This window comes from Suncus etruscus, chromosome 4, assembly GCF_024139225.1.
Source record: "Suncus etruscus isolate mSunEtr1 chromosome 4, mSunEtr1.pri.cur, whole genome shotgun sequence".
Lineage (NCBI taxonomy): Eukaryota > Metazoa > Chordata > Mammalia > Eulipotyphla > Soricidae > Suncus > Suncus etruscus.
This window is the reverse complement of record NC_064851.1, coordinates 155215970-155238811: the sequence shown is the minus strand read 5'-3', so window position 1 is coordinate 155238811 and position 22842 is coordinate 155215970. Positions and strand designations below refer to the sequence as shown.

General features: G+C 36.5%; 1 protein-coding gene across 1 annotated transcript in view; it reads left to right on the top strand.

Moving 5' to 3' along the window:
* MEGF10 (multiple EGF like domains 10) overlaps positions 1-22842 on the top strand; it is a 171642-nt gene that overhangs the window by 86673 nt on the left and 62127 nt on the right. Inside the window, exons 6-7 of the mRNA XM_049771802.1 lie at positions 19780-20026; positions 21744-21864. Coding sequence (XP_049627759.1) covers positions 19780-20026; positions 21744-21864 — 368 coding nt within the window. The remainder of the gene's footprint in view (positions 1-19779; positions 20027-21743; positions 21865-22842) is intronic.

Below are 22842 nucleotides of genomic sequence, written 5' to 3'. Positions count from 1 at the left end.
AATGCAATGTTGCTTTCATGAACTTTTCCAGCTTAAAGTCAGTTTTTCTTATACATTTTGAAGAAAAAATATTTTCTAAATGGAAAGAGAAGAGCAGATATATTTAAAAAAATCTTTATTTAAAAAATGACGTTTTAAAATAAATTTTGGATAAATGTGCCATGGAATAGCTTCAATTGTCTTCATAGTTTGTCTTTCAAAAGCTATGATCTTCTTTAAACTAAGATCATGTTGAAGAATGTGTGCAAAGAAAACAAAGTGTACATGCATTTCAGACACACTAGAACTGATTTAGGCCTCTTAGAAACTAAACTGTTCCTTGATTTTTGAATTTACTAATTTTGAAATGAAGCCTCCAGTACTCTAACAAGATAGGTTTTTCTAGTCTTATACGATGTTATTGAGACCAGTTATAGTTTATACTATTCAATTCATATTTTGGCTTTATAATTAATGAACAAAACATTACTAAGTGTGAGAAAATATCTGGAAGATGTGCTGGGAAAAACATGTCTGACACTTTTTCTTAAGCTTGCAAAATAATGCTATTCAGAGTTGTAGTACTGGGCTTTATCTGTGACAGTGTCCTTATTATTCATTAAGGGGCATATAATTTAATTACTCTTGGCCATAAGATTCTTGAAACAAAGTTCATGCTTTAGTAATCTACTAAGCAGTCAAGTTAAAAGGACCTAATTTACATGGATTCTATTTCTAACTCTCTGTTATTGTCAAGCAGATATTTGATGATGGATGCTAGACCCCGGAAACGATTATTTTGATATTTAGACTATTTCTTTGTATTGGTCAGAGATCAATTAGGGAGCAAAAAGCACAGTATTTTTTTCTGAGTAAACTTTAAGTTTTAGAACAAATTTTGAATCACTGAAAATATTAGGAGAGTAGAAGGCTGCCATGTATCAGCATTGTTATATCTAAAATTACCACCAGTTTCTAAAAAGTGAGAAACTGATGTCAGTAAATCACTATTTAAATAAGCCATAGATGTTTTTTTAGTTCTCCTCCATTTTTTCCCATTACTGTCCTCTTTCTATTCCAATTCCAGACCAAGCTGCCACCTGAGTGTTATTGGCATATATGCTTCATCTCCTCTAGTCTACTACAATTTCTCAGTCATAATTTTTATACACATGACCATCTCAAGAGCTTGCAGCCAGTGTCTTATAGAATATAACCCTTCTGGTTGCTGGTTTTGTGTGGTTAGTTGGTAGCTTTTTGGGGACCATACCTGCCTATGATTAGGGATCTATACCCAGGGATCACTCCTGGCAGAGCTCAGGGCACAGTATGTGGTGCCAGGGATTGAACCAGTGTTGACTAGGTGCAAGTCAAGCATCTTAATCTTAGTTCCTGTGTCCTTGATTAAAATGTTCTTATCTCTTAGGGTACTTTTTGGCTTGTTTGTTTTATTTTTTTAAGCATTTATTACTATCTAGAATCACATTAGAGTTGAAGTGCATTGTAGAAGACTTCAAGCTCAATTGATATTTTTCCTGTTTTAGCCTTGAATGAGTGATTGGAGGGGGGGAAGTACTTAGAAAAAAAATGTATTTAGAAGTCTTTCACCAAAAGCACTTGGCTGAAAGAAGACCCAAGAAGATGGCAGGGAAAGTTTCTGAGAAATGGATGCATGTGCTCTCCAAATGTAGAGTGGGAACTGGGGGCTAGAGAAGCTGCCCTTGCTACACAAGCCTGGAGTTGGAGCTCCACTGAACTGAGTGAAGCAGGAAGTTTTGCTCGGCACTAGCCTTTGCATTGTACAAGTCAGCTGAACCTGCACAAAGGAACCTGAACCTCAACCAAAACTCTTTCCTCCTGCAGTTGTTCTCCAGCGCCCTCTGTAGAATATGTTTAATACTTGGCCAGTTTACAAAGAAAAAAATAATTAAAGGGCTTAAATTCACTTGTGTAGAGTAGACAATGAAAGATGATTTAGTGCCTAAGAGGCAATCAAGTGAAAGCTGTTACAGGTATTCTTTTGGTTACTCACATCTTCTATTAACTTACTTTTATTTACCTAGATTTGTATTATATATAAGCAAACTATTCTGTATTTCCACCTGATAAAATCCAGTTTACCATCTTAGAAGTAAAAATATTCTCATTCTCTTTCCCAGAAGAGAGTATGCAAGTCTCAACAGTCATTGTATCCATGAATAATTATAGTTTCCCCTCAAATTCAATTAATTTTACTGAATATTCGGTTGCCTAGATATTAAAGTTAGCTTGTATATGAATAAAATAAAATTGTAAAGAGAGGTAAAGAAAATATCTAAAATAAACACATGTATGTAACAACAAAAAATAGTAAAACTGCCAAAGACCTATTTTATGTAATTAGTCACAGTTGGTAATTATAATGCAGCAGCCTTCTTCCAATCCTCGGTGCATATTTCCCTCTTCCCAACCCATGCTTCAACTGCTTGGTGTTCTTGACCTCATGGAGTGGCACAAATAATATTCTTGAATATCTTAGTGTGAGGTTGTTCATAATTTGGAAGGTTGTTGATGTCTTCTGTTAATGTCTACAATTGGAAAAACCTAGACAGCATTAATCTCTTCAGTCATAGGAGTAACTTTAAAAATTAATATAAAGAGTCTAAAATGACTAGAAAATCATAATTGGAAAGTTGACAACACACATCTTTCTCTCTATATATATATATACAATACATTGTGTTGTGTATATTGTACTGTGATTTATGTTATTTTCTTTTTCATTGAAGTATAGTATAAGTTAGGCATATATATTTTTATAATATCTTTATTTCAACATCTTGATTACAAATATGATTGTGATTAGGTTTCAGTCATGTAAAGAACACCCCCTTCACCAGTGCAACATTCCCACCACCAATGTCCCAAATCTACCCCCATCCCACCATACCCCCACCTGTACTCTACACAGGCTTTCCAGTTCCCTCATTCATTCACATGGTTATGGTAGTTCTCAGTAAAGTTATTTCTATAACTGCACTCACCACTCTTTGTGGTGAGCTTCATGAAGTGAACTGGAAGTTCCAGCCCTCCTCTCATTGTCTCAGGGTTGTTGCAAAAATAACTTTTATTATTTTTAAAAACCCATAGATGAGTGAGTCTATTCTGCATCTATCTCTCTCCCTCTGACTTATTTCACTCAGCATGATAGATTCCATGTACATCCATGTATAGGAAAATTTCATGACTTCATCTCTCCTGACAGCTGCATAATATTTCATTGTATATATGTACCACAGTTTCTTTATTTTAATGATCCGATATTTCTATATATTGTGAAATGATAAAAGTAACTCTAAATAATACCCATCACAAACTCTAATATACATTTTCTTATGATAGAAATTTTAAAGATCTGTTCTCTTCACTGTCCTCAAATACACATTATACTTTTATTAGATATAGTTGCCAAACTGTACTTTGCATCCGTGGGGCTTATTTATTTTATAACTAAACAGTTCTATTTTTTTTTATCACCGCAACCCATTCTACCATTCTCTCCACCTTCGCCACTGGAGACTACCACTCTGCTGTCTGCATTTACTTTTGTCTTTATTTTGTTTCTTATTTTTGTTTTATTTGTTTGTTTTGATTTATTATGCATTTTAGTACATATAGTCTAGTTTTTCATATGTGCATTCATTATTTATGTTTTTTATTTGAGGGAGTCTATTGTCTCTGTACGCCTTCCCTTCCTCGTATTCATGGGATATTAAGGAACTATTGAATACTTTCACATGTACAGGCTCCCACAAACTTCCCTTGGGGATAGGATATGGATGCATACCTTGTCAGAGAAGGGGGCAATTATCTATGTGATATGCCCTTGAGCCTCAGTGTAGTATCTATTAAAAATCAGGTGTGTCTGAAAACTGTACAAACTTTGTTCCCCTAGAGTGAAAGGATGATTTATTTGACTATACTCAAGCATATTACTCCTTTGTAAATTTGATTGAATGATTTTTTAAAAAAAATGCTTTAGCATGTACATATTTTATTTTTATTGACATCCTAAAATATACACTAGCCTATATAACATTAATCTATCTTTTCTCTCTTCTCTCTCTTTTCTCTCTCTCTCCTCTCCTCTCCTTCCCAGGCTTTCTCAGTCCTTCCTCCATATCAATCTCTATCCATTCATCAATCCTCCATTCTTGTTTTTCCATCACTGAGTGATAAACAACTCCTGGAGGGCAGGTGCTGTGTATTATTAATCTCTCTTGCCTCCTTTGGGCCTGGTATGCACATGCCAGAAGCACAGTAAATGTTTGTTCCATTTAATTATATTGAGCTCATGGTATGGTTCTGTATGATTCCAGGAAGGTCATTCATGTGCTCATGACGTGAACTTCCACTGAGTGATGACTGTGGATAGGAAAGGAGCTATATTGTATTCTGGGAAGAAAGAAGCAAATGAGGATTGGTCTTTGGGTCTCACAGAGTTCATCACTTCGAGAAATGGAGACAGAAGTATTAATGTGCCATCCTGAGGAAGAGAACAACCTAGAAGAAAATATATATTAAAGGAATCTAAAAATTCAGTTTAGTTAAGGTAGTGAGGGGTTTTCTGTTCAGTATAACACAAAAATGACTAAGTGCAATGCTGGAGGCAGAAAGCATATCACTGTGATGAGAAGTAATTAAAAGCAGAAAGCCTGAGAGAGTTCTTTCTTTTTAGGAACTTAGCTGAGAAAGGGTAATAGAAAAAAACAAGTGCAGGCTCAAGGGAGTGGTTTTTTATTGGCTAGTTTGTTTACCTTAGTTTGTGTTTTACAGATTGAGAGAGTAGTGAAGGAAATACTAGAGATTCATCTGAGAAAGAGAATCATTTAATTGAGGGAAGAAGGTCCCTGAGAAGTTGTTAGGAGATGGGATAGAATGGGAGGAAACAAGACCCCAGCAGTGATAGAGGAATTAGAAAGTACTTTCCATTCCCAACAGAACTAGGAGGGAAATGTGCCAATTAGTTTCTGGACATCAGTGGGCAAAGGGGGAAAAACCTGCGAGAATTTATATTTTGTGAAACGTTTCTCTTTTGGTAAAATGTTTTGTTTTGGAGTCTTACCCTGTGGTGCTAAGAGCGTTCTCCTGGCTCTGTCCTTAGAAATCACTCCTGATAGACTTGGGAGATCATATGTGGTTTTGGAGATTGAACCCAAGATCACCACATGCAAGTTAATGACTTACCTATCATTCTATCTCAATGGTGGATAGTTTTCTCCCATGTTTATACTGTTTCATTCTTTTTTTTTCTAATTTAGTCACTGTGAATTATAGAGTTATTCATGTTTGGTTTTCAGGAAAACAATGTTCCCACACTAATCCTTCTCCAGTATCCATTGCCCATCACTAATGTCCCCAGTTCCTCTCCCTTCCCATCCTGCCTCTAAGATAGGCTCCTTAATTATAAATTTGGGGCACTGTGGTTTGCGTTAATGCTGCTGATAGGTTTCATTCTTAACACTTAACCACCTTCCACCACTCTTTTCTCCTTGAGTGACCACTTCCCTTCTGGTGGATAGTTTGCTAGTACTGAGGATAGCAGTAATATTTATTTATCATTTATTGAGTATGTGGCAGGAAATCATTCTAAGATCTCTAAAAAAATGACCTTACTTCATAGCTATAACAAACAATTCATTAATTGGTTACAATTCTTTTTTCTGTTTTGAAGATGAAAAAATAGAGTAAAGAAACATATAATATACCAAAGTTTGTGGTGGTGCCTAAATTCTCTTGCTAAGTAAATGCTGGAGCCAGGTGCACATTTTATTCAGGAAACCATTTAGCTAGCAAGATAAGGTACCTCCTGAAGTTGGAAATGAAGTCTGGTGAAAGTGGCAAGGGTCAGTGACATGGAAAGGAAGAACGAAAGGAGAGGGGGAAGTAACACCAGCAGCAACCAAGAAGGGAAAAAATCCTGAAGCATGTGGAGAGCACACTGACATTAGAAATAATAATATAAATTGACACCAATTTGGTAGAATTTATTTGTAAAATGTAATTCCCTCATTCTTAATATAAAGTATGTTGAGCCAAACAATGCTTATGATCCTTTTCAAGCCTGTAATTCTGCATGACTTATTCTCATAAATCTGTACATACAATTCCTGAGACTTAGCTGTATGTCAAAAACCTTTTAAACCTTGCATATGAGTAGCAATAGCACATTTATTCTCTTAATTTGTGTAGTCCTCTTTATGATTTTCTCAAAGCACAGATAAAAATTTATTTCTCTTCTGACTTGAGAGTTCATCCAAAACACACAGAGAAAGCCCTAAATCAGCCCACAGGCCAACAAATTATTTTCTAATGTTCATTCCTGAGGCTCTTTGCTTTTGATGTTAGTATCAAATAGAGACCAGTAAGTGGAAATTAATTTTGGTTTAGAAAATCCAAGCATGGATTTTATTTAGTCAGCAACAGGATTCTTATTATATGCACTTAAAGATAATGAAAATGCACCTAGGAGGCAAGAGGAGCACAAATCTTTTCAAGTACAATGTAAAAGTACTGATAACCTTTTGTGTAATGCAATCATGCAGTGCAGAACAGAGTAACTAGTAAGGCTTTGCCTGCAGGGTATTTGAATGAGAACTCATTTGAAGGACAAGCCAGAAGCCTGAAGGCAGAAAAGGTTGACTTATTCCTGAACAAGTTCTGCTGTAAAGGTCTATTGACTAGACACAATAGTGGATCGATGCGGTCTGGGCAAGTGAGCTTAGTCCTTATGGTACTGTCAGATCTCTTTAGAAATCAGCTTGATGGAGCAGCAAGAATGAGTCAATCATTTGGGTTCATTGGCATGGGAGCAGGATGTTAATGATAGGCAGGAACGATTGAGTTCAGAATGGTTCATCAGAACAGCCCAGAAGGCAATTTTACTGATGGACCATCCAGCTATTTTGATAGAAGTCACAAACAGAAAATGCTGATCATGCCATTTGGAGAGAGAATCTGAAATCAGTGTTGTTCTAAGTCACTCTTAAGAGGGACCAACAACCTCCACCTATAAACCCCCCCAAGACCCTGTATTGGAAAATTGAATAGTTTGTCTCTTAGTGAGCCTCACTTTCATACTTAGAGTAGGGATAAGAATATCTTCTTCCTCTGCTTGTAAGATCAAATAAATGACAGGACACTTTATCAGTGTTTCTATGCACTATGCATCATGGCATCATGGCAGCTTAATAAATGGTACTCACTGTTGATTCTTTGGAAGCAGTTTTCTGCCAGACTTGTTTGTGTCAGTTCAACCTTTATGAATATAAAGTTTGCAGACTACACCCTTCTCTAGCAGATTTTCTACCCACAGTTTCATTCCAGGAGGTTCCCTAGGTTTAGGGAGTTTTTCTACATTATTTCCAACCTCTCACTATAAATGCTCTTACCAGATGAAGCTGTATAGGACTTAACATCACTTCTAGAATGGTGAAACCACTATAGAAATTTATGTTACTTACTTAGCCATGGACAAAGGCTATAGAGATAAGGCTGCTTTTATTTAACTCTACTCCAAATTGCCCTTCCTTCCTTCCTTCCTTCCTTCCTTCCTTCCTTCCTTCCTTCCTTCCTTCCTTCCTTCCTTCCTTCCTGCCTTCCTTCCTTCCTTCCTTCCTTCCTTCCTTCCTTCCTTCCTTCCTTCCTGCCTGCCTGCCTGCCTTCCTTTTATTTTTCTTTTTTTCTCTTTCTCTTTTTCTTTCTTCACATCTTTTTTGTTTTGTCTATTTTTTGTTGTAGGTTTTTGTTTTATTGTATTGTCTTGTTTTGTTATGTTATGTTTTTTCCCCTTTTTCTTTCTAAATTGATATTTATAACCTCTAGATGGACTCCCCCCTATATTTGGTTTGTTTGTTTGTTGTTGTTGTTTTCTTCTTTTCTTTTTTCTTTTTAAACAGAACCACATAACTTGAATCATCTTGTTGTGCCTCATAAGTTGAGGGGGAAAATAAATGGTACCAGAGCCAAACAGACATATGAACATTGAGTAGCAATAAAAAAGGATCAGACTTAAACACCAAACCCAAAGTCAACGACATCAGAATCAATAGTCAACCTTCAACAAGCTATACACAGAGGAGACTAGTTACCCTAGAAGTCTGGAGGCAAAGAAGGGAGATGCTGGGAAATGGGGTGGAGGGAGGGCAACACTGGTGGTGGGAATACCCCTGATTCAATGCCAATATGTACTGCAAATATTACTGTGAAAGATTTGTAATTCACGTTGGTCACAATAAAATAGTTTAAAAAACAAAAACAAAAACACATGCTCTCAGACAACACTTGCTTCATTTCTTTCAAGTTCGTTTTTGTAGGTTATTTTTTTTTTCAACTTGCCCCACATGGAGCTTTCTACTTAGGTAAAATGGAGTGGACAGCTCAAAAGAACTGAAGCCTATGTTTTTCACACAGGAGCTCTGGGGATTTGATCTCTTATCTTTTGGCATAACTTGATCCAAGCATTTGTATGACCCAAACAATGACCTCCTCTAAGTCCCCTCAATTCCTGCCTAAACAGTTTAAGACTTGAGGAGATTATTCAAAGTCTGAAGCACATAATTTCCAAGAATACCAGTTGATCCTGAGTTCTATCTTGCATGACTGAGGCACCACTGCATCTCCTTGAGTAAAAAACCTTCAACAACAGGACCAAGTATCTCCTGAGGTGCCCCCAGCTACCCTGCGTACTACTTGAGAAGCACTCCCACACTAATAAAAAAGGAAAAAAAGAAAAAAGTTTGATAATATTGGGTACAGATAAGATAGCAAGTTATGGAAATAAATAAAAGATCCCAGATATGGTGCCAGAGTGATAGCACAGCGGTAGAGCATTTGCCTTGCACGTGGCCAACCCAGGACAGACCCAGGTTCTATCCCTGGCATCCCATATGGTCCCCCGAGCTTGCCAGTAGCAATTTCTGAGCACAGAGCCAGGCATAACCCCTGAGTACCGCCGGTTGGGTCCCCCCCCCCAAAAAAAAAACAGATTCTAGGTATATCTCTCATGAGAATAAATTTTAAATAACTTTAAAAACAATTTGATAATTTTTAAATTAAATTTTTGATTTGGATAATCATATGACTCAATAGTCTTTCTTTCTCTTTCTTTCTTTCTTTCTCTTTCTTTCTTTCTTCTTTCTTTCTCTCTCTCTCTCTCTTTCTTCTCTTTCTTTCTTTCTTTCTTTCTTCTTTCTTTCTTTTTTCTTTCTTTCTTTTTCTTTCTTTTCTTTCTTTCTCTTTCTTTCTTTCTTTCTTTCTTTCTTTCTTTCTTTCTTTCTTTCTTTCTTTCTTTCTCTTTCTTTTTCTTTCTTTCTTTCTTTTCTTTCTTTTCTTTCTTCTCTTTCTTTCTTCTTTCTTTCTTTCTTTCTTTTTTTTCTTTCTTCTTTTTCTTTTCTTTTTCTTTCTTCTTTCTTTCGTCACACCTGGCGATGCTCAGGGGTTAATCCTGGCTGTCTGCTCAGAAATAGTTCCTGGCAGGCACGGGGGACCATACAGGACACCGGGATTTGAACCAACCACCTTTGGTCCTGGATCAGCTGCTTGCAAGGCAAACACCGCTGTGCTATCTCTCCGGGCCCCAATATTCTTATTTTTCCTTCTTTATAATTCATGTAGATATTGTGAAAATTCTTTCAAACAAGTGCTAGATGATAGAATGTTTGCATATTTGTGAATGTTGAAAATTTGAAAGCATCTGAAAAAGACCACAAATATGCTGAAGAATAGATTTATTGGATGTTGTTAATATAGTGGAATATTCTATAGTCATTTGTTATTATAAATTACTGTATGACATTCCTCTACATCTGTGTTAATATTTGTAGATTTCAATAAAAGATGAAATAAACAAGATGTACAGTGCTCCATAAAATTTTTATGTAAAACTAATAGAATATTTGTAAGATTTGGTTGCAATCTTATCTGTGTCTGGACATAAATATAAATATAGATTAAAAGGATGCATATTACACTTTTGATATGCTTACCCCTGGGGGAAGAGAAGAGTAAAAATTGGGAAGCAGACACAAAATAGACTAAGGAAACTTAACTTTATCTACAGTGTTGGATTTCTTGCACTAAACCATGAGGCAAATGCGACATAATGTTCATCAGAGTTTATTACAGATTGTAGCTCATGAACCTTTGTTCATCTTCATTGTAGCCTGTATTTGAAAAATATTTTTCTTAAGAATAAGAAAGACCATATGGTCTGCATTAAAGGTTCTGATCCATGTGTCCTTGCTTTAGCATTTTAAGTTTATTACCGAAAGCATTGTTTATTTTTTATTGGTAAAATATTTAAATCTTTATCATAGTGTAGATATATGGTTATGATAGTACTGACATGTATGTTATTGATACTATTGATATATAGATTTAATGCAATTTTACCACCACCAAAATATGAAAGACTTTTTACCACTATTCTTTTTTTTTTTTTTTTTTGGTGTTTTTTTGGTTTTTGGACCACACCCGGCGGTTCTCAGGGGTTACTCCTGGCTGTCTGCTCAGAAATAGCTCCTGGCAGGCACGGGGGACCATATGGGACACCGGGATTCGAACCAACCACCTTTGGTCCTGGATCGGCTGCTTGCAAGGCAAGCTATCTCTCCGGGCCCTTTACCACTATTCTTATAGACTTATAGTCTAAGGTCTAATTTCTTAAACTGTAGCTCAAGACTTCAGTTTGGTGTCACATATCTTTTAATATTTTAATATTTTTGCTTTAAAATAAATTTCTCTGGGAATTAGCATCAGTAAATGTTTCATCTGTATACCTATTTTATATATCTCAATACCTGGAGTCATATGAAAATATCTTGGGTGAAGGAGTCACTGGTTAAAAGTTTCCGAAGTCCCATTTAAAGCCTTTGCCCTTTGTCCCTTAAATTCAGAATGAAGATTACACAAATTGGCTCCAAGATGTTCCTACATATTTATCCTTTGCTCCACACTCCCATGAAGCCTTCCTTTCTCCCTTCTCTCCTGCCCAAAGAAGGGGTAGACATCAGGCTTCCATGTCCCACATGTACCCTGTGCACATGTTCTCTTAATAAATCTCTTGATAAATCTCTGTGGACAGTCTTTTTCAAGAGACAATCTGTTAGCTATAGAATTTTCCCCCAAAAAGTTCTTAGGCTTGTTCTGTACTACCTAGACTTTTTCTTAGGTCAGAGGCAAGTTTAGTGCCCAATAAAGAGGACCTGATAGACTTAAAAGATACTTAATACATTTTTCAAATTTTTATTTGTTTTTGGTTATGGATCACACCATCTGTACTTAAGGTTATTTCTGATTCTGTGTTCAGGAATGATGCCTGGTAGTGCTTAGAACTGAACTGTACTGATGGGATTCAAAACAAGCTCTTTAATACCTGTACTGCTGCTTTGCCCCTTGGTATATGTTAAATAAACAAACATATGAAAAAAAAAACACAAATATGGCCAGTCCTTATAAAGCAAAGCAACTTGTAATGGATCCCAAGGTGGATGTTATGCTTTTGATAAAGTGAATAAATGTAATCCCTTCTCAAATCCTTTACCTAATCCAGCCTACAGTTTATATATTTGATATGTTCCTGCAGTCATCAATATGCTCTTGTAGAGACACTTCAATACTTAACATTTAGACACTTAAAGAAGAAATATTTCATACCATTTTCCTGACTATTAATTTGAGATATACATATACTGAGGCTATAAAATGGTAGCTGGTGCTTTGGAGTTTTATTTAATAAACTTTTTTAGAAAGAAGAATAAAGGTCCTCTCTCACCACGGAGTAAAATGAATACAAGCAGCACAGGGCAGTTGTCCACAGTGATCGCTGGCACTTTGTCAGCATTTCAGTAGGTTTTTTTTTTTTTTTAATGTGAAAGACATTGGGCTTAGTGTTTTCAGAGGTTCTGGGAAATACATTTTTATTGTTCTTCTTCATGGATGGAGAAGCTTTACAAAGTTGTTTTATTTTTAAAGCACTTGATGTTTTGAATGAGGATCTTTTCTTCTACATTAACAAAAGGAATGACACACCATAGCCTTGTTAGCCTGAAGCACAAGGAATGAAATCACAGCAAGATAAAAGCCCCCGAGGGAACCAAGGCTTAAGAAGAAAGGATGTACATTTCAGGATGAGACATGTTTTGCTATCTTTTGAGACATCTGAAATTTGTTCTGGCCCCTTTCTGAAAGATACTCAATGTAGATATTTTAGTGAAAGGACTTACTGCTATTTGCTGATACATGCAAATCTGAAGATAAAAATTAACCCCTATTAGTTTCTTGCATAGTCACAATTTTTCCTTTTTTTATTGTAAGCAATTATATAGCATTGCAGCAAAATTCCATGCCAAAATGTATATTCAAGGCAGTATAACTTGTTGATGTTCTCTATATATACTTGACATTTTATAGCCTTAAGGACACATCATAGTTTTAATTACTTCAAACAGAAATCATGAGCAAGGTACTTATATATTTATTATAAACTGAAATCACTCTTCCTTGAAACTCTTGAGTCTCAAAGATTTTAGTACATCACTCATTAAATGTGGATTTATCAACTAAATGTACAAGATCCACTAAATGTAAAATATCTCTAACTCTAGACAGAGAATAGTTTTAATACCTAGTGATGTGTTTAGTTCTAAGATTTATATTTATAAATGTATTTCTTTATGATAAGGGGCAGATTGCTAAGGAGTTTAAGTATTTGTTCCTAAGTTACTTCTTTTACGTTTCTTTTTTCTTTCTTTTTTTTTTTTTTTTTTTTTTTTTTTGTTTTTTGGACCACACCTGTTTGATGCTCAGGGGTTACTCCTGGCTAAGCGCTCAGAAATCGCCCCTGGCTTGGGGGGGACTATATGGGACACGGGGGGACTCGAACCTTGGTCCCTTCCTTGGCTAGCGCTTGCAAGGCAGACACCATTACCCACTAGCCACCTCCACCGGCCCCCTCCTTTTACATTTCTGAGCCTAATGGTACAAGCCTACATACTTTGGACATATTCATAATCATCAGCAGAGGTATTCTAAATCCAGATTTTTGGTATTGTTTTGGGCAACACCTGAAGACGATTAGGGTTTAATCCTGGCTCTGCAGTCAGGAATCATTCCTGGAAGGATTAGGGGACCATATGGGATGCTGGGGATTAAACCTGTGTTGGTTACGTTCAAGGCAAATACCCTGCCCACTGTGCCTATCACTCTGACCCTCCAAAATACAGCCTCTAATTGGTAATCAAGAGTATAGCTATATGATAGTACTGGAATTTCATTGCAAACTGAGCATTGTCCAATTGTAAAAATGGATTAAAGATGCAATGCAAGGCTCATTGTTAACTTTAGAGTTAGTTACTGGCAATTTGTTTTTCAAAATTCACATTGTGAGAACCAAGTAGTCCTTTGTGGCATGAATGATTCATGCTTAGACTAACAAATGATACAAACCAAGGGAAGCATGTTATTTCAGTTCCCATACAGCTGGAGGAATGTTTTTGTAGGGTGTTCTTTTTCCTGGTGTGGGATGTTCCACTGTGCCAACCATGAAAATTAAGTTTCTGCTGCTGCTACATCTGTTACTGTGTCCCAGTACAGATGAGAAATTTTAATGGTCAGTATTCTTCTCTTGGACATTAAATATGTTAGAATGTAACCATGATTGGGGACTTAGTGAGATCTCCATAACCATACATTGGTTGGGTCCTGCCTAAAGGGTCTGGGTTGTTTATAGCTCAACTATTATAGCACCTTCTCAAAGCTATGGTAGTGATTGATGAACTTTTGTAACAGAGTGAACAGGATGACAAACATCATTCATTTCTTATGGCAAAAATGATGTCACCTTTCCTTTTTCTTAAGGAATCTATGAATCAGTACAAGTGTGTTATTTTTTAGGATCATCTTGTAATTTTGGCATTTCTATTTATCTCTGTATTGTATCTTAATGAAAGAAATTTACTGAATTACTTCTCATTTATTTATTTAGGGATTTTTTCTAGTGAATAATTTTGCTAATAATGTATTATTGTAGAGAAGTTGGACAATTCTTTATCAACCGCCCACTCTAATGAGCTTCTGCTATTGATAAAACTGAACATTTTGGCAAACATGTTAATACATGTTTCTTTCAACATTTGTAAGACTTCTGTTATTCAATGTTCCCTCTTTGAAAAAAAACACTATAAGTAGTTAATCTGTAATGACATCAGATTATGTAAGTAAGGATATATTAATGTCTGGACGGTGTGGAGGAAGATCAACATCTTTGTAAGCCACTGAGAGATTTGAGTTGACTTCTTGTTTTGGTCACTTGACAGGCTGTTGTATTTTAACAGATTATCATCAGAGTTTATTTTTACTTATGAAATGTTGAAATGATTATTCTTGTTAACTTACTGTGAGATTAAATAGAATATCAAGCAATTATCACACTTGTAAAAAGTTAGTATATATTAAAATTCTTTCTTGTTTTTCTTTTTGTTTTGTCAAAGTATTATTCTCTCTGGAGGAGCTTAGGAAATCATATGCTAGTGCTGTATGATTGAACCCTCTATATTATCCTTTTGACGCCCAGAATTCCTTTTTCTGTTTTATAAATCACCGTGTTTAACATAAAAATTGAAACTGGGAGTTTGAAGTGGTTCAGAGAGGAGAAGAGGCCTAAAAATTTATTTTGTATTTTTTTACATATTATTGGTTTGTCTATTTATAAAAAGTTGGGTAACTACAACTTTTCATTCACCAAATAGATCTGGAAGTCTGATTATGTGTTATGTACAATCTAAGGCTAATTTGTCTCGTCACTGTATTGTAGTTCATGACATCACTACTATTATCATTGTATCTTTCTAACATTTTTTGTTTACATGGAATCATCAATTATAGATGTTCTTCAGGTTCAACCATCTCCATAATTTTTTCTTCAAGAAGTACTCTTTATCTCTACTTATTGCATTTGCAGTAATTTCTTTCCATACTTTCCATATTTTTCCATTGCTTTTTTGAGATGTTTTAGCTTACTCTGAAATTTCTTATCATTAAGTTTATTGTATATAATAACAATACACAACATTCAAGTTTAGTTTACAAAGTTTGGATTTACATAGAATTGTGTCTGCTGATTAGATATGCATTTTGGACATTTACCTAAGTATCCTCATCCTAAATATTCAGTGGGTGTTTAATCAAAAGCCCACTGTGTTATAAGAGTTGTGAGAACTGGAAAGAGATATATAAGATGTGGAGTACAGAAACCAATACACTGTAAACATTCTATATATAGGAAAAATTTAAATAATTCATTGCTTGTGTTTCTCTTACTGCAGAAAAGACAAATGTTTATTATTAAATCTTTTTAAAATGTAGTTAATCCAAATGAATAAAAGAAGAAACAGGCACATTTTTAAGACCCTGATATATCCTATGGTGTTATTTGTAGGGACAGTCATTGTGTGTCTGTCTGACCAACTTCCTCATGCTCTTTATTTTCCCTATTCCTTAGATACTAGGTTTTCTCATATGCAATTATTGCTATTTCCCTCTTATAAAAACTTAAATTAATTGCAGTTGCATTTTTTTTTATTCTACCTGTGTCTGTTTCATTTATACACATAATTTTAACTCTACTTTTTAATATTATGACGTTATTTTTAAGTTAGTTAAATAATTATTCTATTAATTTGATTTTGCTTAATGTATGAGATCTATACCTTTCTGATGTTCTCATTAAACTGGCTCCAGGAATATTTGCTCAATGAACCTAGCCACAGTGTAGCCCAATAGCCTTCTTACAGAAATTAGCACTACAATAGTTTAAAACTAGAAGCTAAAAAATAATAATCACTCTTCTTTGGGATTTGTGGTTCTTTATCAGCTTACTACAAAACACAGTATTTTTCCTTTTCATATTAGGATAAGGTAACCCATTTCTGTTTTACTTTTTCAGAAGCACTTGACTTCAGGATCCTCTTAACATTAAGCAAAAGAATTGATTTTATTTCTTGTCTCGACCGTAGGCAACAAGTCAAACCACCCTTGTATTTATGGTTATAAGGAAGAAAGCTAGCCTTTTGTTGCAACGAACGAATCTCAGTGAGATACAATTTAACAATGGATGTGTCCAAGCAATTAAATATGATAAATGAAGAAAGGAAAGGAGTCAAAGTGGGGCCTAAATTCAAGTCAGAACTCTGTATTCTACTTGTTTTACTTCCTGTGTATTTATTTATAAACTTCTGTGTGTGGATTTTCACATAACCCATGTTGGTGCTCAGTACTTGCATTGTAAAGCCCAATTATCACTGGGGCTTTAGAAAACACAGCCCCAAGGAGGGAAGTTGTCACTTCAAAAGCATGCACAAAGCTTAGATATTGCCAGGAAATTAAACTATGTCCACATGAATAACATTTCTTTAAAGCCAGATAGCCTATATTTAATGAAGATAGTTATCCATTTCATGCTATAAACTTGTTTCTATCTTGGAGAGGGTAACTTAAGGATTGGATAGGAGATAGCAGGGGAGAGGCAATTAGTTATTTGTTTAATTCCAACAAAACAAAGCTGATCTCTAACCTAATTATATGCTGGGAGAGAAGGTGCAGAATGGGTGTGGAAAATGGGTCAGCAAGAGGAGTGGCCAGTTCTGTTCTCTCAGTTCTGTAATCTTTTCTACTACTCTCCAATTATAATAACATTTGCTTCTAATATAATAAGTGCTTGGGGGCAGAGTGATATTATACAACTGTTAGGGTGCTTTGCATGAAGCCAATCGAGGTTTGTTCCCCTGCATCTCATATGGTCCCCCAGACCTGCCAGGAATAATTCCTGAGTGCAAAGCTAGAAGTAAGTCCTGAGCATTGCTGGTTGTGACCCACCCCCCCCCAAAAAAAAAACTAAAAAAATCCGAGGTTGGGTCTAACTCACCACAGATGTGACAGTAGGAAATACAACTCTAAGATAATTCTTAGAAATTGTTTTGATATAATGTTGATATCCCTATCAAGGTAACCTTTTTAGTTAAATTGCCTTTGTGTCAATCAATTAATCTTCACTCATTTTTGAAGGGGAAGGCAATTTAAATTTAATTTCTGAGGTTTTCAGAAGTTGAAAGAGACATGTAAACTTTGAAGAGGGTTCATCAAAGATGCTGAGCAAAATGATTTTTTATAAAAAAACGTAAGTATTGATGTTGAAGTATTTAGGCTAGCAAAGATCATGGTCAAGATGGCATTCATGGTAAAGGAATAAAATTCATTTTAGTATAGGATTTGTGACAACCTGAGTCTACTGTACTATGAAGAAGGCAGAAGTAAAAGAGTCAAATGTTAGTCTATCCTGATTTATTTCGCTACCCACGTTGAAGATTGTTCTTATTCTTTGGATTGAGGAATCAGGGAAAAGGTGAAAAAGAATGGTATAATTTACTTTGTAGGGCCTCTGTACCTGAGGGGGATGAGAGGATTGAAACACAGGTACCATTTCACATGTTTATTTCATGTTTTAGGTGCAGAAAACTACACCCAGAGCTTCAATTATGAAAAACATGAGTTGGTTTTTATTATTATTATTATTATTATTATTATTTTGAAACTAGATCCTGAGCTGTGAAACAGCTCAATCACTGGGGTGCATGCTTGGCATATCCAAACTTCTACTTTCTCACTGTGAGCTCTAAGTAAATAAAAGACATCCCCAAATATCCTTAGTGTGGCCCCTCCCCAAAATCCAAAGCTCCAAAACCAGGAATGGATCCTAGATTTAAAGAGTTATCAAGTCCTCTATCCTTATCTATACACAATAAAATAAGCAACTATATATAATAATAATTACCCTTAACTCTAATTTTTAAAACCATCACTTAATCTTATTTTCATGAAAAAGATAGCAGATTCCTAGGTAACTGCTTTCTTGATCTACTTCAAGCTCAGTCATTCTCTCACTTTTAATTGTGTCAAAGTATGTTTATTAAATTTCTAATGAGACCAAAGTTGTGCTGATTGAAATTAGAATTATTTATTTAAACCTTTTGATATTATGAAACAAAATGTTTTTTTTCTATTACTGGCAGATTAATCCTGCACTTCTAATAAGTTGTTTGCAGTGCATTTAGCTTTTGTAAATGAGAAGTTTATACAGATTTGTTGGTTACAACATTTTTATATAATGAAACTTTTCTTTATCCTAAAGAGCTCTAGGCAGGATGCATCTTCCCTAGTAATTTTATAGCATCTAATAAATAAATAAATACACTGTGGGGTAGGCTATGCATATTAAGAGGAAATTTTGCTTCCCATCATCCATTATAATTTTTATAATATTTGGATTGACTTTTTACTGGGTATCTAACCCAGGTTGGCAGAATTCAAGGCCAATGTCCTACCCACTATGCTATCACTCTAGGGTTCCCCCCCCCCACCATTTTTTTTAAACAGAATTTGCAGACTATTCCCAGCTCTTTACTCAGAATTTAACCCATTCTTTTTTTCTTTTAAAATTCAACTTTAAGACATATCTTTCAAATGCTGTTTTTTTGCCTAGTGCTATCAGGTTTCTTGCATCTTTATTTTTTGTGAGGGGGTCACACCTGGTGGTGCTCAGGGGTTACTTCTGGCTCTGCACTCAGAAATTGCTCCTGGCAGGCACGGGAGACCATATGGGATGCTGGGATTTGAACCACCATCTATCATGGATCAGCTGCTTGCAAGGCAAACGCCCTACTGTTGTGCTATCTCTCCAGCCCTCTAGCATCTATTTTTATCTGTTGTCCATGTTCAGTTTAGGGCTTATCTTCTGTCTTTAGTAAGTCTGTGAATTTGAACACTATGTCATCCCGTACTTCCCCCTATTACCTCCTACTCATATCTATTTTAACTATTATCTTGAAAAAATTATCAGAAGCTCCTTTATAGAGTTCTATCCCTGATCTATAGCAGAATCAGTCGCCTCCTCCCTACCTCTGACCTGGGCCAACTCCTCTCCCTCAGGTCAGGACCCTACATTGATTGCCTGTACTGATCTTATTCTTGCTCAGTGTTTCCAGACTTTCTACCTTTCATCATGGGCACCTACATGTCTTCTCTGCATATTATATACCCTGGCATAATTTTGTGTGTGTGTGTGTGTGTGTGTGTGTTTTGGGTCACACTCGGCAGTGCTCAGGGGTTATTCCTGGCTCCATGCTCAGAAATTGCTCCTGGCAGGCACGGGGGACCACATGGGACGCCGGGATTCGAACCAATGACCTTCTGCATGAAAGGCAAATGCCTTACCTCCATGCTATCTCTCCGGCCCCCCAATACCCTGGCATAATTTGGGAGGTAAATTTGCATCATTCTGTGTTGTTTAAAATCCTTTACTATACTAATCCCTTTTCCATTTGTAGCACAAATTTTCCAGTCTGTATAAAAGTCTCTGCATAATCTATCTACCTTCTATCTCCCCATTTACTTATAGAGTCCCCCTTGTCAGGTAGCTGATCTCATCAGCCTCAGCACTACAGGGCAAGGACAGCTGTATCAAGGCAGGGGGCTTGCAAAGGTCAAGAGGCCTGAGCGCTGGAATTATCGGCATGTGGTGGAGGTGACCCTACCATGTCACTTCTCCATGAACTGCTCAGCACTAACCAGGCCCCCAAGGCCCAGCCAAGAAATGACTATGAAGGGCTCATCATTATATTCTTTCCCAGGCGAGAGGAAAGCAGCTTCTGAAGAGCTGGCATTATCCGCCCTCTGATGCCCTGCATTCTTTTTTCTCCCTGACCTCAGCCTGTGATGGTGATCACTGGGGACCCCATTGCAGCAGCCGGTGCCAGTGCAAGAACAAGGCTCTATGCAACCCCATCACCGGGGCTTGCCACTGTGCTGCGGGCTTCCGGGGCTGGCGCTGCGAAGACCGCTGTGAGCAGGGTACCTATGGTAATGACTGCCACCAGAGATGCCAATGCCAGAATGGAGCCACCTGCGACCATGTCACAGGCGAGTGCCGCTGCCCACCTGGATACACTGGAGCCTTGTAAGTGATGTGCTGGAAGTCGCTGAGACTCCCCTATCACCACAATTGCAGTCCTATGTTTCTGTTTCTATTGCCACCTGCAGAGTGGCCATTGGTAGATGGGACTCCTGCCAGAGATCAGCATTAATGACTGGGTGTGCCTGTTTAATCTCTGATTATCAGAGCCCAGCCAGGGCTAACTTGCACATGTTTTTATTGTCAGGTTATAAGACAGCAATTGTTGGGGAAGATTTGGGATTTTGCTTTGAATCTCCCCAAACGTCTTCATTTTACATCACTGGTAATTAATGGTTCAAGCTGTTCCGCTTGGCTGTGATGACTAATTACTGCATATACATATATATATATATATATATACATATATGTAGCCTTCTACTACTCATAAAGGTGGGTGGGTTTAGTGTACTAGTAAGAGAAAATGAGAAAGATGTTAGAAATGGTCTCCAGGGAAAAGCTAACTGCACTGTTTAGTGCTTAATGATACATAAGCTACCTTGTGACTATCTATATATTTATCACATTGGGGTAGAGAATATATGCTCAACTTAATTGTTTTTAAAGGATATTGAAGCAACTATTTAATATGATCTACTTTATTTTGTGGGAAGGGTATACTTCACTTTGCTTGTGTTAGCAAACAGAAGAAGAGGCAGAATTTGCCCCTACTCACCCACAATCCCCCTAAAAAAGGTAGGAAATAGAAAACATTATTCCCTTACTGAGAAAATTACACTTATGAATCAAAGAACTGAATCTTGAAAACAAATTGTGGTTGATTAGTAAATACTTCCTGCTGACAGTGTTAACAGCCATAAAGTAGAGCTAAAGAAAAATAATTGCTTTAGCATAGAGAGCACTGATTTTGAAAAGAAAGATCCTTAAAAATGACTGAATTGTTAATATTGCTTTTACATTTTTAAAATCAAAGCCACATTTGAATAGGGCCTTGGGAAATTTGGAGTGATTTCACAAGAGAACAGAAACAATTAAATGTTTAGAGAAGGAAGTCTATGCAATATGGAGTGAGGCGGGGTAGGGAGGGGGATGTTGCATTAAAGTCATAGAAACTCAGCTGAAAAAGAGAATGAATACTGCAGATTGTTTAGAAAGAATATGTTCACAAAGAAGGAAATGTGCATAGAAAGTTCTAGTCACAGGAGTGTTTGACCCATGAGAGTTGCCCTTGGTGTTCGCAGATGCAACTCATACTGAAATGGCTTCTTTAAGAAAAGTATTCACCAAAGGAATGACCTGATTACTCTTACAGACCTGTCCAGACAATAAGGGCATGATCTTAATGTTCTTAATGAAATGAGCAATATTAAACAGAAATGTTTGCCTTGCATGCAGCCGACTTGGTTTGATTCCTGGCATCCAATATGGTCCCTGAGCTTGCCAGGAGCAATTTCTGATCGTAGAGCCAGGAGTAACCCCTGAGCATTGCCAGGTGTAGCCTTGCATTTGCAGACCCAGGAGGGACCCGGTTCAATTCTCAGCACCCATATGGTCCCCAGCCTTTGGGGGGGGGGGTATTTCTAAGTTATGAGCCAGGATTAACCCTTGAGCACCGCTGGGTATGGGCAAAAAAAAAAACAAACAATAAATATAATTAAAAAAATATATTATCTGCTTTAGCACCTAGGTGCTCTTGTACTTGAGGGTCAGATTGATAGGCAAGTAAAACAGTGTTCTTCTTTGTCACACATTTATCCCTCAGCTGTGAAGATCTGTGTCCTCCTGGCAAGCATGGGCCTCAGTGTGAGCAGAGATGCCCCTGCCAAAATGGAGGTGTGTGCCACCATGTCACCGGAGAATGCTCCTGTCCTTCTGGCTGGTTGGTAAGCCTCCCTCTTCTCTCTCTCTCTTTCTCTCTCTCTCTCTCTCAAAACAACAACAACAACAACAACAACAACAAGTTATCTGAGCAGTCACCCTGACCCAGCATATTTCTAAGAAAGTACTCAACAGGAAATTATACTGATGGTTAAAATTGACTAAATTAGAAATACCCAACCATTTCAATGCTTTTGTCTAGAGAAAGCAGAAGATAATAAATTCTAAATAAATACATAGTGTTCTATGGATCCTCATGGAAAAGGTAGTGGCATTGCATTTCCCCTATGAAGAAAAAATATTTTATTTAAAATATAATAGACATAGTGTTAAATACTGGGAGTATTTCATAATTTTTGTAATTATATTCCATGGATATACTCTGAAAAATTATTCTCAGCCAAATATGTATTAATATGAATAAAATATTAGTCAATATCTAAATCTTGAGTCAATTGAGATAAGCCCAGCCTACCAGGCCTTGCAGAACTTTCAGAACATTTTCTGCTGAGAGAGAGGATCCCAAGAAGTGCTCAACAGATATTAGGGGTACCACTTGGTGATGCTCAAAAGACCATGTGATTCTGGGGAATCAGGAAAAGCAAGTGCCTTTTCAGAAACTGTATTATGTCTATCTCCCTCTCATGATAAGCCAAGAGGAAGCTATTACTAACTCCCTAAACTTTGGCCATATTATGTTGTTCCAGCCCCAGACTGCACTCTTTTTCCCCCCCAGACATTTGTATGCAGCACATACAATGTCAAAGCTCATTTACTATCTTCTCCACAGATGGGAAATAATATTTGTTCTTCTATTTCTATTGATTTAAGCATAAGTCAGCTTCAACAAGACAATAAATGACCCATGTCTGTTTCCTTTATTCACAAGCAATTTTAAAAAGTAACTTATTTCATTATTACTTTCTGTCTTCATGAGAGCTTTGGCAGTTTTTAAGTGACTTCTTTTTTTAATATCTTTATTT